This window comes from Rhinatrema bivittatum, chromosome 4 (assembly GCF_901001135.1).
Source record: "Rhinatrema bivittatum chromosome 4, aRhiBiv1.1, whole genome shotgun sequence".
Taxonomy (NCBI): Eukaryota; Metazoa; Chordata; class Amphibia; order Gymnophiona; family Rhinatrematidae; genus Rhinatrema; species Rhinatrema bivittatum.
In genome coordinates this window covers 183,090,851-183,108,204 of record NC_042618.1, presented here as the reverse complement: position 1 = coordinate 183,108,204, position 17,354 = coordinate 183,090,851, and the positions used below count along the sequence as shown (strand labels likewise).

The window sequence follows — 17,354 nt, the reverse complement described above, 5'->3', positions numbered from 1 at the left end:
TTATTTATTTTATACTGAGATATATTGCCCTTCATATTTTTATCATTCTAGTTCTGTTTTTTAGACATATTAATTTGTTTTAACAGCTGTTTCAATACTTAGTATTGTTTTGTCCATGCTTATAATTGTTGCATCCGTCAGTGCTAGACGGCTTTGTCCCGTTTGCCTCACCTTGTTCACGGCTCCTCCCGCATCCTTGGGGAAAATGGCTGCCGCCACGTCGACAAGCCAACCTCTCCAGCATTCCCGGAATGGCTATGGTGCTGCCTCCCGCCATGCTCCTCCCAAGGGCTTACTAGGGTGCGTGCACACATGCCACCCACGTCTTTATTCCAGCATTGACGCGAACCTCAGGGACGTTCCCTCTACTAACGTCATGCCAACCGGGTATATACCGGGTATGCAGTTTGACTACTGCATTCAACTTGCTGCATACACAGATGAATTTACCCACCACCACAGGTAAAGAAGCTACACCGCCAGAGATGATGGTCAAGACTATTGTACCTCTATCTGCTCCTACACGCTTCTCGGGGGAGGTTTGCTAGCTCGTTGAGTTAGCAAAGGATTGGTTTCGGCCGGTTCTAAGCTACTCTGCCGCTTCCATTCTGCTGCTGGAAGCTCTCTCTCTGCCCTTCGGGGTATTGCTAAACTGGGTACCCGCTCCTCGGGGGCCCTCTGCTTTATTTCAGGTGCCTTACAGGGATCAGGTACTTGCTCCTCGAGGGTCTGCTCTCCCTGCCTCGGTGCCGCTACCTAACTTCTTCAACCTGGTGTAATCACATACCAACAGCAACCATCTAGTGAGTAATCTAACTCTCAGTCTATCTCATCCACAGTACTGCCTTGCTGGGAAACCTGCACCGGAATCCCCCTTTACCAACAGGGTGAGAAGGATCCCCTCTGCCGAGGGTCCTGAGACTGCTACATCCAGAGTACCTCACTACTGCCACCTCTGGTGGTAGACCTCAAGCTGTTTAATAAAATAACTTAACTCTGTGTATGGCGTCTGCATTTAGCCCAGTACTGTGGCGCTCACGGGGCTCCTCCCCATGGGCGTGGTCATCTGCCACAGTACCCAAGAATCCACCCAAACACTGCTTAACCATAACAGATTGCTAACTCCATGGATTTGGCTCAGCTCACTGCATTGCAGGCCATTCCAGGCCTGGCCCAGCGAATCTCCGAACAGCAGAGTGCACTGGAGAGTTTGACTACTGCATTCAGCTTGCTGCATACAGAGATGAATTTACCTACCACCACAGGTAAAAAAGCTACACTGCCAGAGATGACGGTCAAGACTATTGTACCTCTGTCTGCTCCTACACGCTTCTCAGGGGAGGTTTGGAGATGCAGAGGTTTTATTAATCAATGTTGCATGCACTTCTCCCTACAACCTAGCCATTTCCCCACAGCTTATGCCAAGACCACTTATATCCTGTCTTATCTGGATGGAGGAGCATTGACATGGGCCTCTTCGCTGTGGGAGCGCGAGGATCCTATTCTACATGACATTGAAGGATTCCTCAAGCTATTCAAATCAGTTTTTGATGACCCTGCCCAATATACCACTGCAGGATCTTCTTTGGTTCAGCTGAAGCAAGGTAGCAAATCTTTGGCTGACCGCTATCAAATTCAAGATACTGGCATCTGAATTATATTGGGACCCTAAATGCCTGATGACCCTCTTCTTTGAAGGACTGAACTCTCATCTGAAGGATGAGAGGACGAGCTCGCTGCTCGTGAAATGCCTGAGACCTTGGCTGAACTGGTGAAGTTGGCAACAAGAATTGATCGCTGACTTCGTGACAAGGTTCAAGAGACCAAGACTCCCAGAAGACCCTTCCAGGGTGAAACTCGAGTTAAGTCCACACCCAGGCCTGTACCTCCAGTTCCAGTTGCTGGCGAAGAAGAACCATTTAATAAAATTGATGCCAGCTGGCCCTGTGGCCAACACTGCTGTGGTGCCAACCAGAAAACCCAACAAAAAAAAGAAATTTGGAACCCATAAAGTACTAGGCTTATTGTAACGCATCAGTAACAGAGTGACCCTGTTTTTCCCCTCTTTGTGTGTGCTAGACCAAGCTAGAAGCCTGGTCCACCTTAAATCCCACAAAGGGAGAGAGAGCTTTGTGGGTGGAACCAACTGCTTAGAGACCTGGCAGTATTACCAAAACCTTGGTCTGGATCCATTAGGTATACTGCAGTGCATGCGAAAGAAGAAAGAGGAGCCATAGGGCTTGAGAAGTGGTAGAGTATGATATCATGAAAGTTTTCCAGGCCCAAGAAGCAGTGCTGAGGGAGAGGAATGGCTAAGTCAGGAATGACTGGCTATGGAGACTCAAAGTCAGGAATGGACACAGACGGTAGCTGAAATATGGATGTTGTCCACAGAGTTGCATCAAGAGCTGAATGAGGTATTGCAGTGTACTCTTGAGGAACCAAGGGGCACTGTTGCAGTTGGAGATGCTGCCAGGAGCCAGACCGTAGCTAGGTTGAGAGAACATTGTACAAATCTCATCTTTGGATGAGTTTCCTCACTCCGAAGGACATCAAATTTTCACAAGAGTGTACTATTCTGTTCTTACGTCTCACTCTGAATGTCACAGTGGCCCCTAACCGCTACACTAATACATAAACCTCACTTTGAGAAACTAGGTGGGCCTCCTATAGAGGTATAAATACCTAACTACTATGAAGGCTTTCTAGCTAGTCTATCTCTCTCTCTCCCCACCCCCCCAGTGGTTGTAGCCATGTCACACAGCTTAACACAAATGAAAGATGTGTAGTTGTGATATGGCATTGTGAAGCCAGCCCTTTGGCCAGAAATCCTGCCCCAAACTCCAACCCTTTTCTAAATTAGCATCACACCATGCAGAAAACACCTTAACGCATGCAAAACGCCCATAACGCAGCTTGGAAAATAACCCCCTATGATCTGTATCCATCAATAAATTAACCAATCTGTTTAATGACACTTCTATGCCAGTTTTCTATTTGTTTATTTTTTTTATCTGTCTGTTGTATCATTTGTAATACAATCAATTCATTCTTCCATTGGATCAGCCATATATGGTATAATAAATATTGTATTGCTTTAATTCATTAGCTGGTCGATACAGTAAAGTTCGCGGGAGAGCGGGCAAGTGCCCGCTCTCCCGGCGCGCGCACAGGCCAGTGTCCTGTGCACGCGATCCAGTAAACTAAAATATTTAAATTAGGGCCAGCAGTAAAAAGAGGCGCTAGGAACACTAGCGCGTCCCTAGCGCCTCTTTTCGGATAGGTGCGGTGGCTGTCAGCGGGTTTGACAGCTGACGCTCAATTTTGCCAGCATTGGTTCTCAAACCCGCTGACAGCCACGGGTTCGGAAACCGTATGGCGGCAAAATTGAGCGTCCGGTTTTCAACCCGCAAGCCACGGGCCTATTTCAAAATTTTTTTTTTAAACTTTTTTTAAGTTTCGGGTCCTCAACTTAATATCGCCATGATATTAAGTCAGAGGGTGCACAGAAAAGCAGTTTGTACTGCTTTTCTGTGCACTTTCCTGGTGCCCAGAGAAATTAACGCCTACCTTTGGGTAGGCGCTAATTTCTGAAAGTAAAATGTGCGGCTTGGCTGCACATTTTGCTTTCTGAATCGCGTGGGAGTACCTAATAGGGCCATCAACATGCATTTGCATGTTGCGGGTGCTATTAGGTTCGGGGGGATTGGACACGCGTTTTCGACGTGCTATTACCCCTTACTGAATAAGGGGTAAAGCTAGCGCGTCGAAAACACGCATCCAATCGCGGGTTAACAGTGCACTCCGCTGGAGCGCACTGTACTGTATCGGCCTGTAACTTAGAAAATTGATTGTGGTACTATATTTGGTGGGTGAGATTGCTGAAGAAAGGTATTATATCAGTATAAGTGGTGCATACCATATCTTATAAGATTACCACAAGTACTTATTATTATCTTGTTTTATTTGCAATTACTTAGATCATGCTGGTGATAATTTTTAAAAATCTTGCTATAATAATAAATAAGGGCTTATTTAAAGAGTGACCATCATAAAGTGCTTGAGGCTTTCCAAACCGGATCTGCCCTGTTTAGCACTGGACTTTGTAATCATCCGTCACTCTGTATGTGTGTGTAGAATGCTTATAATGATAGCTCATTTTTACAAGCATCCACATGAATAGCTATCTCCACACTTATCTGAGAAATGTCCACTGTGTTGGCGAGCCTCTTGATGGATCAGTGTCCTATATTGCAATGTTTCGGAGTCTTTATAAATCTCCTTCTTCAGGGAAAAGATTCGCATATGTGGACCAATATCATTTGTATGGTCAGTCATATCCTACGTGCTGAGCGCTGTAAAGCAAATTTGTTCAGCAGTAGAACATCAAGGTGCTGTACAGCACTCAGCACGCAGGATATGACTGACCATACAAATGATATTGGTCGACATATGCAAATCTTTTCCCTGAAGAAGGAGATTTATAAAGACTCCGAAACATTGCAATATAGGACACTGATCCATCAAGAGGCTCGCCAACACAGTGGACATTTCTCAGATAAGTGTGGAGATAGCTATTCATGTGGATGCTTGTAAAAATGAGCTATCATTATAAGCATTCTACACACACATACAGAGTGACGGATGATTACAAAGTCCAGTGCTAAACAGGGCAGATCCAGTTTGGAAAGCCTCAAGCACTTTATGATGGTCACTCTTTAAATAAGCCCTTATTTATTATTATAGCAAGATTTTTAATATATTGGCTATTGCACGAGATTCATGCTATTGGGGGTTTTTTGTGATTTCATTGGTGATAATTTTTAGAAAGCTGCACCCTTCATGTTGCTGAAGGGGTCATTGCTATAGGCTGGGTAGAGCTTCTCAGGTCTTCAAGTTTGTAGTAGTCAAGACTTACAATGTTCTGCTTTTCCAGCTGTGACGTGTCCTTTCCCCCCTGTTCCTGAATTTGGAAAAATTGTTTTCCATCTGCCAAAGACTGGGAACGTGTCCATTTTCCAAGATGTGGTTAGATACTCGTGTCTGCCAAACTATGCTTTGTTTGGAAACGAAACAGTTAGCTGCTTAGCTAATGGCAATTGGAGTGATTTTCCAGAATGCCGAGGTGAGTAATAAACTAAAAACACACAATGATAAAATGGCAAGGTTGTTTAGAGTGCCAAATATGTATATTTTCACAAAGAATATAAGCAATTATATCAGGTAACCTCATAATTTTCTCAAATCATTCTCCAATGTTACCTTTAATTACTTTTTTTTGGCTTTTCTGCCTTTGATTCCTCATCTTTGAGCCCCTCACCCCTTCTTCAGGTGGCATGCTCAGGCAATTCTGGGAGCCCTCATTGGAGCAAGAGCTGGAGGGAGGTGCACTTTCAGTGTCATTTGTTGACTAGCAGAGGCAGACATTTGCCCTCCTTCCCTGGGCCTGAGTGCACCACATCTGTGGCACACAAAGACCTGACATGTGCTGTTACTTGACCCACAGGACCTGCCTCCTTTCAAGCCAGTTTGATCCAATTCTGACAGTCATCCTAGACCCCAGTCCTTCTCTCAAGAATTTCAGATTCAGGTCAATCTGTGCAAGCTCACTGAACTGAATTGGATTCTAATAACTAATGTAGCATATGTAAAATAGTAAAACGAGTCAACTAATCTTCTTTGAGTCAATTTTGAAAAGTTAGCCATGTATCTAAGTTAGCTGGATAGACATATCCAGCTAACGCACAGGGTCATTCATCAAAATGCGTTATGGTCCCTTCTTTTCCTTATGGTTTTCTTTTTTTTTTTGCTTTGGTGTTTATTTCATTTCAAGTGAATAAAAGAAAGTGAAATAAATATCAACAAAATGAAAAACATTTAAAACACTAAACCAAACAAAAAAAAAGAAATGAAATCAATATGTTCTTCGTATACAGCCCTGACGAAGTGGACTCTGTCCTTGAAAGCTCATGCCTCAGTAAATTGGTTAGTCTATAAGGTATCACCTGCCTCCTATTATTTTTGTGTACAACCCTCACTATTCCCTGGTGCATTGCCACTGATTCCCATCAGCCCCTGGCTTACCTTTCACTTCTTTGTACCTAAGAATATTCTGTGCACGTTCAACCCAGGCTTTCCTGAATTCTCTGCAGTCTTAAAACTTCTATACTACAACATTAATTTTGTTACTCTAACAGGTATCACAATCTATAAAGTTACCACTATTATGAAAGGTTACTGCATTACGTGCACCTAATTCTAATACAGTCTAATATACACTAATGTAGTCTCTGCAGGCAAATTCACTGCATTTGTATATGTATTCATGAAAAACATCCAGGAATTGTTTAAAGTGCTGAAAAAAAAAAAAAAGCAGAGAACAATAAAAAAGTATTTCACTTTCTGAACTCTGCATAAATCGTTATCACATTTCCTCAGTACCAATCAGGCAGCAGCCAGATCACCCAGGTTATTCATCTTTTAGTTGTTATAAACTAAACAATATCAGGTAAATTGTAAAAGGAATTGCATGTGTAAATGTAACATACTATTGTAGCAATTTTAAAAAGTCATTTGTGTGCGTAAAGTGCACTTACACATATAAAACCTATGGACAATTCAATGACATATATTGCAGCAATTTTCAAAAACCCACTTACATGGGTAAAGTGCATTTATACATTTAAAGCATAGTTTTAAGTGTGTAAATGATTTTTTAAATCAGCCCTTAAGTGTGCAAGATGAAAGTTTCTACTTTTGAAGACTAGGCACCAAACTGTGAATGCTTTCGTAGACAGGGGGTCTATGCACATAACAATGGGCAAACGACCAGAAATGCCCAGGTATACTGGCACTTTGAACTTGTCCATGGTTTGAGAACACATTTGCAAAATTTCTGCATCACAGCTAGTAAAATGTAGTCTGCCCTGCACGAATGGTTACTACAGTTCTGTATTAATGGGCTGCTGTGATGCAATACCATGCAAAGCAGCTCATTAATGCAGAAATCAGTGAAAACCGGCACAGAAAGACATCTTTGTGGCCAGATTTTGCAAAAAAGATAATTTTTCCTCAAAGAAGCGTAGTTGTCTTTTTTAGATGTCTCAAAAACAAAATACCTTTGAATTGTCCTCAAACAACGGTCCAGCATAACAATAAAGAGGAACAAAATTTGCTCATTGGTGTATGCCCGGCATGGGTGTAAATCACGAAAGTGGCATGGCACTTTTGCTTTTTTTTTTTAAACACAAACTGGTTTTCAGGCTTGCAATTCATGCATTTGCAAACATACTGTTTAACATACCTCATCGTAAACCCTTTAAAATCACACAGTGTCTTTCATGTGACTCCCAAGGGGTTATTTACATCATATTCATATCGTGCCCCTGTAATTTTATCTATAAAGGAAAAACCATAGGAAAATTCAAACAACGCATTCAGGAGCATTTAAGTAGCATTCACAGACAAAAAAATCGAAGCACCGTTGGTGAGCCATTGGTTGGCAGCAACCCACTCCATAGAAGAGTTAATATCTGCAGCTCTGATTCAACTACATAGAACACCAAGAAGAGGAGAAATGGATAAAAAGCTTTTACAATTAGAACAACAGTTTATATATAAGTGGGATACAGTGATCCCGAAAGGCTTACACAAGGAACTAGAATGGTTTCACTTTTTTTTAAGAGAGTTAAGAAGAAAAGATAAAAATATTCTTTCCTTCTTCAAGGTTTTTTAAGAACTGTTTATGCCCCAAATTTTAGATTTATTAAAAGTACTCTTCATGAAGGCTTTTTCTACCTGGTTACTATGATGTCAGAGGTTTCAGTTTTGTGATTGGTTCCTTCGGGTTTAAAAAAACGGAGAGATTGTGACGCCATGACGCTTCAGCAATGGCACGCTGAAACTGAATTCTCTCCTTTAATCTTGTAAATAGCACATTGGTGGTTTTCTTACGTTGTATTTTTAGATGCTTTGCAGCTTCTCTTTACTTTGAAGAATTGTCTCTTGAACCCCTGAAGCAGGTAGAACACCACCGAAACATTGGCAGTGTCGGGCAATACAAGAAGTTGTGGCTAAGTACAGTGAGTTCACAGGAGACTTGTTTCTCTGTTTGAAATGTATAGAATGAGCCACCCTCCTTAAGTAAAACTGAGAGACTGGACGCAATAACAAGAGAGCTAGCTGTATAAAACTGTGAGATTGGATAAACAGATCAAGAGATTGGAAGTTACACATAAGATTTTAATAATATAGAAAATAAAATTTAAAAAAATGTAAATCATTTGTAAAATGAAATAAAAAGAATAAAATGGTGGGGTGCTAAAATAAGCGAAAGTGCCATGCCGCTTTCGTGATTTACACCCATGCTGGACATACACCAATGAGCAAATTTTGTTCCTCTTTATTGTTAATGCCGGTATACCCTTTTTTAGATGTCTGCCAGGAAATTTTGTGTGCATATTTGCTACCAGCACAGGCCGGTAACCTGCAGGAAATTCCATGGGTTAGTACATCAGGCCCCTTTGTCAAATAAATACCCCATAGGGTAGAAAAGTTTCAAAGGCACTTAAAATGGTCCTCTCCTCAGTAAGAACATAAGAACTTGTCATACTGGGTCAGACCAAGGGTCCATCAAGTCCAGCATCCTGTTTCCAACAGTGGCCAATCCAGGCCATAAGAACCTGGCAAGTACCGAAAAACTAAGTCTATCCCATGTTACTGTTGCTAGTAATAGCAGTGGCTATTTTCTAAGTAAACTTAATTAATAGCAGGTTATGGACTTCTCCTCCAAGAACTTATCCAATCCTTTTTTAAACACAGCTACACTAAGGGGCGGATTTTAAAGCCCCTGTGCGCGTAAATCCGGCTGGATTTACGCGTGCAGGGCCCTCCCGCACCAGCGCACCTATTTTGCATAGGCCGCCGGCGCGCGCAGAGCCCTGGGACTCGTGTAAGTCCTAGGGTTTTTGAAAAGGGGTGTGTTGGGGGCGGGGCCTAATGACGCGGTGTTTCAGGGGCGGGACGTGGCGTTTCGGGGGCGGGACCGGGACTGTGGCGCCGTCCCGGGGGCGTGGTCGAGGCCTCCGGACCAGCCCCCGGGTTGGATGACGGCGCACCAGTAGTCCGCTGGCGCGCGTAGATTTACGTCTGCTTCTAGCAGGCGTAAATCGAGGAACAAAGGTAAAGGGGGGTTTAGATAGGGCCGGGGGGGGGGGGTGGGTTAGGTAGGGGAAGGTGAGGGGAGGGCGAAAGAAAGTTCCCTCCGAGGCCGCTTTGATTTCGGAGCGGCCTCGGAGGGAACGGAGGCAGGCTGCGCGGCTCGGCGCACACAGGCTGCCCAAAATCGGCAGCCTTGCGCGCGCCGATCCCGGATTTTATAGGCTACGCACGTATCTTATAAAATCCAGCGTACTTTTGTTTGCGCCTGGTGCGCCAACAAAAGTATGCGATCGCGTATTGTTTTAAGATCTACTTCTAACTGCACTAACCACATCCTCTGGCAACAAATTCCAGAGTTTAATTGTGCATTGAGTAAAAAATAACTTTTTCCGATTAGTTTTAAATGTGCTACATGCTAACTTCATGGAGTGCCTCCTAGTCCTTCTATTATCCGAAAGAGTAAATACCGATTCACATTTACCCGTTCTAGTCCTCTCATGATTTTAAACACCTCTATCATATCCCCCCTCAGCCTTCTCTTCTCCAAGCTGAACAGCCCTAACCTCTTTAGTCTTTCCTGATAGGGGAGCTGTTTCATCCCCTTTATCATTTTGGTTGCCCTTCTCTCTACCTTCTCCATCACAACTATATCTTTTTTGAGATGCGGTGACCAGAATTGTACACAGTATTCAAGGTGCGGTCTCACCATGGAGTGATACAGAGGCATTATGACATTTTCCCGTTTTATTCACCATTCCCTTTCTAATAATTCCCAACATTCTGTTTGCTTTTTTGATTGCCGCAGCACACTGAACCGATGATTTCAATGTGTTATCCACTATGATGCCTAGATCTCTTTCTTGGGTGGTAGTTCCTAATATGGAACCTGACATTGTGTAACTATAGCATGGGTTATTTTTCCCTATATGCAACACCTTGCACTTATCCACATTAAATTTCATCTGCCATTTGGATGCCCAATTTTCCAGTCTCAGAAGGTCTTCCTGCAATTTATCAGAATCTGCTTGTGATTTAACTACTCTGAACAATTTTGTATCATCTGCAAATTTGATTACCTCACTTGTCGTATTTCTTTCCAGATCATTTATAAATATATTGAAAAGTACGGGTCCCAATACAGATCCTTGAGGCATTCTACTGCCCACTCCCTTCCACTGAGAAAATTGTCAATTTAATCCTACTCTCTGTTTCCTGTCTTTTAGCCAGTTTGTAATCCACAAAAGGACATCGCCACCTATCCCATGACGTTTTACTTTTCCTAGAAGCCTCTCATGAGGAACTTTGTCAAACGCCTTCTGAAAATCCAAATATACTACATCTACCGGTTCACCTTTATCTACATGTTTATTAACTCCTTCAAAAAAGTGAAGCAGATTTGTGAGGCAAGACTTGCCTTGGGTAATGCCATGCTGAATTTGTTCCATTAAACCATGTCTTTCTATATGTTCTGTGATTTTGATATTTAGAACACTTTCCACTATTTTTCCTGGCACTGAAGTGAGGCTAACCAGCCTTTAGTTTCCTGGATCGCCCCTGGAGCCCTTTTTAAATATTGGGGTTACATTAGCCACCCTCCAGTCTGCAGGTACAATGGATGATTTTAATGATAGGTTACAAATTTTTACTAATACGTCTGAAATTTAATTTTTTAGTTCCTTCAGAACCCTGGGGTGTATACCATCTGGTCCAGGTGATTTACTACTCTTCAGTTTGTCAATCAGGCCTACCACATCTTCTAGGTTCACCGTGATTTGATTCAGTCCATCTGAATCATTACCCATGAAAACCTTCTCTGATACAGTAAACACTGAAGCAAAAAAATCATGTAATCTTTCCGCAATAGCCTTATCTTCTCTAATTGCCCCTTTAACCCCTCGATCATCTAACGGTCCAACTGACTCCCTCACAGGCTTTCTGCTTCGGATATATTTTAAAAGGTTTTTACTGTGAGTTTTTGACTCTACGGCCAACTTCTTTACAAATTCTCTCTTAGCCTGTCTTATCAATGTCATACATTTAACTTGCCAACAGCTCTCAATTGTCTCTTGAGCAGCCCTCATGTTGTTCCTCTCTAATCGTTGCTGTCTACTTGTTCCTATGTGAGCCCTCTCCCCCCCACCTGTTCATTGTACTTTCCTCTCTTTAGTTATGATGTAAACTGATATGATGTCCTCACTAATATCGGTATAAAAAAGTCTTCAAATAATTAAGTCTTCAAATAAATTATCCTGTTTTCTTCTATTGGATCCTTCTTCCAATTTTTGAATGAAGATCTTTTGGCTAAAATAGCTTCTTTCACTTCCCCTTTTAATCATGCCGGTAATCGTTTTGCCTTCTTTCCACCTTTCTTAATGTGTGGAATACATCTGGATTGTGCTCCTAGGATGGTATTTTTTAACAATGACCACACCTCTTGCACACTTTTTACCTTTGTAGCTGCTCCTTTCAGTTTTTTTCTAACTATTTTTCTCATGGCTAAAGGTAGCCATGAAGTTTCTTTTAATTTTGAATGCAAGCTTGTACGAGGGCACAAAAGTACTCACAGCAGACTTTCAAACTATCCTCCTTGCTGAAAATTTCCCTTGAAGGGATCAGATATATGAAATATTTTCTTCCATTTTATGTCAATGAGAAAAAATGCTTAGTATGTAGGATCCTAGGTCTCTGAACTGCTGTATTAGCAATAAACCCATCCTCACTCTCTCTCTAAAAGATGCAAAGATGTAACAAAAGACAGAGAGAAAAGACAAGCTACAATTTTCATTTAAGGATTACCGTATATGCATTGAATCACAATTTGCTCCATATTTCTTTTCCTACAGATATAAGATGTCCACGTCCGACTGAAATTGAGAATGGATTTATGAGTTTTTCTCCTGACAGACTTTACCACTATCGGGAAGTGGTCACTTATGGTTGCAAACCCAACTATGTGCTGGATGGACCTCGAGAATCAAAATGTGAAATGACAGGAAATTGGTCCATAAAACCCTCCTGCAAAGGTATAAAACTCCATATTTAGGAAGCCAATGCCGTACAACTTCCTAAATCTTTCCTTAAAGTGAGACTCACTGCTTTTTGATTGCTATGTTTGTATCCTGGTTTTTATGGCTCCTCCTTAGAAATGTGAAATATGCACATGGTAAGATGAAAGTACTTGTTATCTTCTCATGATGCTGTGCTTACAATTTTAGTATCCATTTCCGAGATTTCTTTCTTTTCTCTCATTATTCCTCCGTTGGACTTCTTTTGAAAAAACCAGACTATGAGTCAGCATGAAGGCTGCTGCAAATGCTGTGCACTGCCATATAGAAGGCTTCAATTACATATATAGAAACATAGAAACATAGAAATGACGGCAGAAGAAGACCAAACGGCCCATCCAGTCTGCCCAGCAAGCTTCACATTTTTTTCTCATACTTATCTGTTTCTCTTAGCTCTTTGGTTCTATTTCTCTTCCACCCCCACCATTAATGTAGAGAGCAGTGATGGAGCTGCAACCAAGTGAAATATCAAGCTTGATTAGTTAGGGGTAGTAGGGGTAGTAACCGCCGCAATAAGCAAGCTACACCCATGTTTATTTGTTTTACCCAGACTGTGTTATTCAGCCCTTATTGGTTGTTTTTCTTCTCCCCTGCCGTTGAAGCAGGGAGCTATGCTGGATATGCGTGAAGTATCAGTTTTTCTTCTCCCCTGCGGTTGAAGCAGGATATGCATTGAAAGTGAAGTATCAGGCTTATTTGGTTTGGGGTAGTAACCGCCGTAACAAGCCAGCTACTCCCCGCTTTGTGAGTGCGAATCCTTTTTTCTTCTCCCCTGCCGTTGAAGCAGAGAGCTATGCTGGATATGCGTGAAGTATCAGTTTTTCTTCTCCCCTGCCGTTGAAGCAGAGAGCTATGCTGGATATGCGTGAAGTATCAGTTTTTCTTCTCCCCTGCCGTTGAAGCAGAGAGCTATGCGTGAAGTATCAGTTTTTCTTCTCCCCTACCGTTGAAGCAGAGAGCTATGCTGGATATGCATTGAAAGTGAAGTATCAGGCTTATTTGGTTTGGGGTAGTAACCGCCGTAACAAGCCAGCTACTCCCCACTTTGTGAGTGCGAATCCTTTTTTCCACATTTCCTCTTGCTGTTGTAGCTTAGAGTGATGTTGGAGTCACAGTAACCATGTGTATGTTTATTAAATAAGGGTATTATCTCCAGGCAGTAGCCGTCATTCTGGCGAGCCACCCACTCTTTATTGACGGCCTCTTGATTTTATGGATCCACAGTGTTTATCCCACGCCCCTTTGAAGTCCTTCACAGTTCTGGTCTTCACCACTTCCTTTGGAAGGGCATTCCAGGCATCCACCACCCTCTCCGTGAAGAAATACTTCCTGACATTGGTTCTGAATCTTCCTCCCTGGAGCTTCAAATCGTGACCCCTGGTTCTGCTGATTTTTTTCCTATGGAAAAGGTTTGTCATTGTCATTGGATCATTAAAACCTTTCAAGTATCTGAAAGTCTGTATCATATCACCTCTGCTCCTCCTTTCCTCCAGGGTGTACATATTTAGATTCTTCAATCTCTCCTCACAATTCATTTCCTAGGTCTGGTTTTAGCTCTCCAGATCATCTGGGGATGCTGCAGAGGAAGTCTTTGCAGCCTCTGAGATAGTGAGTCCCAGTCATTTGTTTATGGTGGCATCTACATGCTGGAACTAGGGTGCATGGATCCCAGATTCCAAAGTGAATTATGGTCAGTTGCTGCCAGCACAAAGCAGAGGCTCCAGTTGGGCCTCTGCTTCATCCAGCTTCGCTTGCCAATGGTAGGGACCTGCAGGGCTCCTTCCTGCAGGTTGCGCCAACTCCACCTCGGTCCAAGTGTTCACTGCCGCAACACCCAATTCTATGTCCTCCTAGGATTTTGCTCTAGACCTTGATCGTTAGGCAGGAAATATAAGTAAATAAATGAAATAAATGCAAGTAAATGAATTCTAGTTTTGGTTTTCTTTTTAATTGTATTTTTGGTCTGACAGATTCTGCCTCCTCAATCGAAATAAGCTTCTACTGGGCAACAGTGCCACAAACTATTAGAAGCTTATTTCAATTGAGGAGGCAGAATCTGTCAGACCAAAAATACAATTAAAAAGAAAACCAAAACTAGAATTCATTTACTTGCATTTATTTCATTTATTTGCTTATATTTCCTGCCTAACGATCAAGGTCTAGAGCAAAATCCTAGGAGGACAAAGAATTGGGTGTTGCGGCAGTGAACACTTGGACCGAGGTGGAGTTGGCGCAACCTGCAGGAAGGAGCCCTGCAGGTCCCTACCATTGGCAAGCGAAGCTGGATGAAGCAGAGGCCCAACTGGAGCTTCACCAATACCAGTCCTCATTCCCCTTAGGTTGAGCCTCGGGTGCCTGGGCCGGCTGGGCTTAGGCGCAGGCCTCTGTAGAAGAGAAGCTCTGTGGTATGGAAGATGTTGCAGGCCAGCGTAGACAGGACAAGTAGCCGTCAAGTCAGGTGGCAGACAAAGCAGGGTCAGATTCAGGTTGTGGTCAGAGGCAGGCAGAGATATCTTGGTGTCATGGTTCAGGCAGTAGTCAGGGCAGGCAGAGTTCAGTCAGTAACAATACACAGGCAGTGATCAGTGACAGGTGGAGGTCAAGCAGCATCAAGGTCTAATCCAAGGTCAAGCCAGAAGTCCAATCCAAGATCAAAGCCAGAAGTCCGAACCAAGGTCCAGGCCAGAAGATCAATCCAAAGACAAGGAACAAAAGGACGATGAGGGACCACAGGAGCAGGGCAAGGTGCTGACAACAGATGAGTAGGACTGACTAGGAAGACAAGAACTCAAGACATACAGGAACTTGGGCGCACATACCAGGAATCAGGAACCAGGAACCATGAACATAGAGGCAATGCACTTCTCCAAGAAGATAACCCATTGCCGACACAAGGAAGGCCTGCTGAAGTGGTATCTTATAGGCCCCAGTGTAAGAGGTATGCCATTGGCACATGTGATCCTAGCAGGGGCCTGAGGCAGGAGTAGCATTGGTAGCAGGCCAGGCTCAGGGGCCTATTGCAAGTCAGTAGGAAGCCCAGCAAAGGAGGCGGACAGAGCATGGCAGTCTCCCTCGATGTCGGCAGCTGGCATCTAGGGTCTGGAGCTGGAGGTAAGAGTGGCGGTCTGCAGGTCGGGCCCATGGACCGCCGAATGCAACAGTACCCTTTCCTCTAACCCCCCCCCCCCTCGAGTGTTTAGGTTTCTTGGGATGTGTGTCATGAAATTCCTTCAGGAGAATCTTATCTAAAATTTTGGAGGCAGGCTCCCATGTGTTCTCCTCCAACCCATACCCTTCCCATGAGATAAGGTACTCCCATCATTTGCCACATCATCTGATGTTTAGAATTTCCTTTACCTGGTAGGTAACACTGTCCTAGAAGAAACTTCTGGGGGTTTCGGTGGTCTTCTGGAGGGCCAAGAGAGTATAAGGGATTTTAATAGTGAAACATGGAATACGTTGTGGATCCTGAGAGTGGCAGGTAAACATAGCTGGTAAGTTACTGGACCCAGTTGGTGTAGGACTGGTAAAGGCCTGATGTATCTGGGAGCAAGGCAAATGGAGGACATCTGGAGCTGAATGTGACAGGTGCTGAGCCAAAATTTGTCTCCAGGCTTGAATTGTGGTGCATGTCCAAAGCCTTTTTGGCTCTATCAGCTTCCTTCTGGAGCATGTCATTGGTGCATACCCAGAGTTCTTGAAGCTCTTGGGCAATCAGCTGGGCTGCGAGTGAGGGAACAGCCAACAGAACGGGCAATGGTGGTGATGGTTGCCTCCCATATATGATTTGAAAGGGAGACGACCCCGTAGCGGTGCAGATATGGGAGTTGTGGGAGAATTTCGCCCATGGCAAAAGAGATATCCAGTTGTCTTGATAATTGTTTGCATATGTCCTAAGAAAACCATTCAGAGTGCGGTTGGTCTGCTCAGACTGCCCATTCACTTGGAAGTGGTATGCTGTTGTATAATCCAAGGCAATGTATCATTTTTTACAGAGGGAGTGCCAGTATTTGGCTGGATATTGGGTCCCACAGTCTGGGACAATGTGCTGGGGCAGGCTGTGCAGGCGGAAGATGTGGTGCATGAATAATTGAGCTAACTCCAGGGCCATGGAGCATCCTGGAAGCAGAATGAAATGAGCAATCTTTAAGAAGCAGTCGACGATGACACAAATGATTGTGCAGCCACTCAAGAGAGAGAGAGAGGTCCACTATGAAATTGGACAAGTGGGTCCAGGGTTCCGTGGGGTCTGGCAGTGGCTGTAATAACTCCCAGGGTTGTCCCAACAAGGGTTTTTGCTGAGCGCAGGTGGGACAGGAGTCCACATAGGCCTGAACATCTTTTTGCATCTGGGGCCCATCCAGGGTGACCTGCGACACAGAAGTCGTGGGACCATCTGAACACCTTTTCTCAGAGTTTGCATGGGTCAACTGTCAACCCTGGAGGGACAGTCATGGTGGCGGCCAGGAGAATCTGGGATGGGTCAATAATATGTCAGGGAGGTTCCGGAGTATCCTCTGCCAGAAAAGACCAGGATAGAGCGTCTGCTCAAATGTTCTTGATGACAGGTTGGTACCAAGGCTCGAAGTTAAAACATGCAAAAAAGAGAGACCAGCGGGACTGATGGGCATTTAAGCTTGTGTATGATGGAGATGTTCCAAGTTTTGGGATCTGTGTAAATAGTAATACGACGATGTGCTCCTTCGAGCCAGTGATGCCACTCCTCGAGTGCAAGCTTAACAGCCAGAAGTTCTCTGTTGCTGATCCCATAGTTATGCTCTGCAGGAGAGAATTTTCATGAACAGAAGGAACATGGATGGAGGACACCCTTATCCGAGTGCTGACTCAAGACTGCTCCTATCCCCAGAGTGGACGTGTTTACTTCAACTTTGAAGGGCCGAGTGGGATCAGGATGATGGAGAGAGGGTTCTTGTAGGAAGGCGTCCTTTGATTCCTGGAAGGCAGTGATGGCTTCTGGAGACCATACCTTAGTGTCAGCTCCCTTGTGGGTGAGAACCGTGAGAGGAGCCGTGATCTTAGAGTAGTTGGGATTGAAGTGCTGGTAATAGTTGGCAAAGCCCAGGAATCTTTGCAAGGCATGTAGACTGGTGGGTTGTGGCAAATCTTGGA

At 43.7% G+C, this 17,354-nt stretch overlaps 1 protein-coding gene across 1 annotated transcript in view; it reads left to right on the top strand.

Annotated features, from left to right (window-relative positions):
• The window catches only part of APOH (apolipoprotein H), a 67,599-nt gene that overhangs the window by 35,117 nt on the left and 15,128 nt on the right, over positions 1 to 17,354 (top strand). Inside the window, exons 5-6 of the mRNA XM_029599334.1 lie at positions 4,937 to 5,125; positions 12,003 to 12,182. Coding sequence (XP_029455194.1) covers positions 4,937 to 5,125; positions 12,003 to 12,182 — 369 coding nt within the window. The remainder of the gene's footprint in view (positions 1 to 4,936; positions 5,126 to 12,002; positions 12,183 to 17,354) is intronic.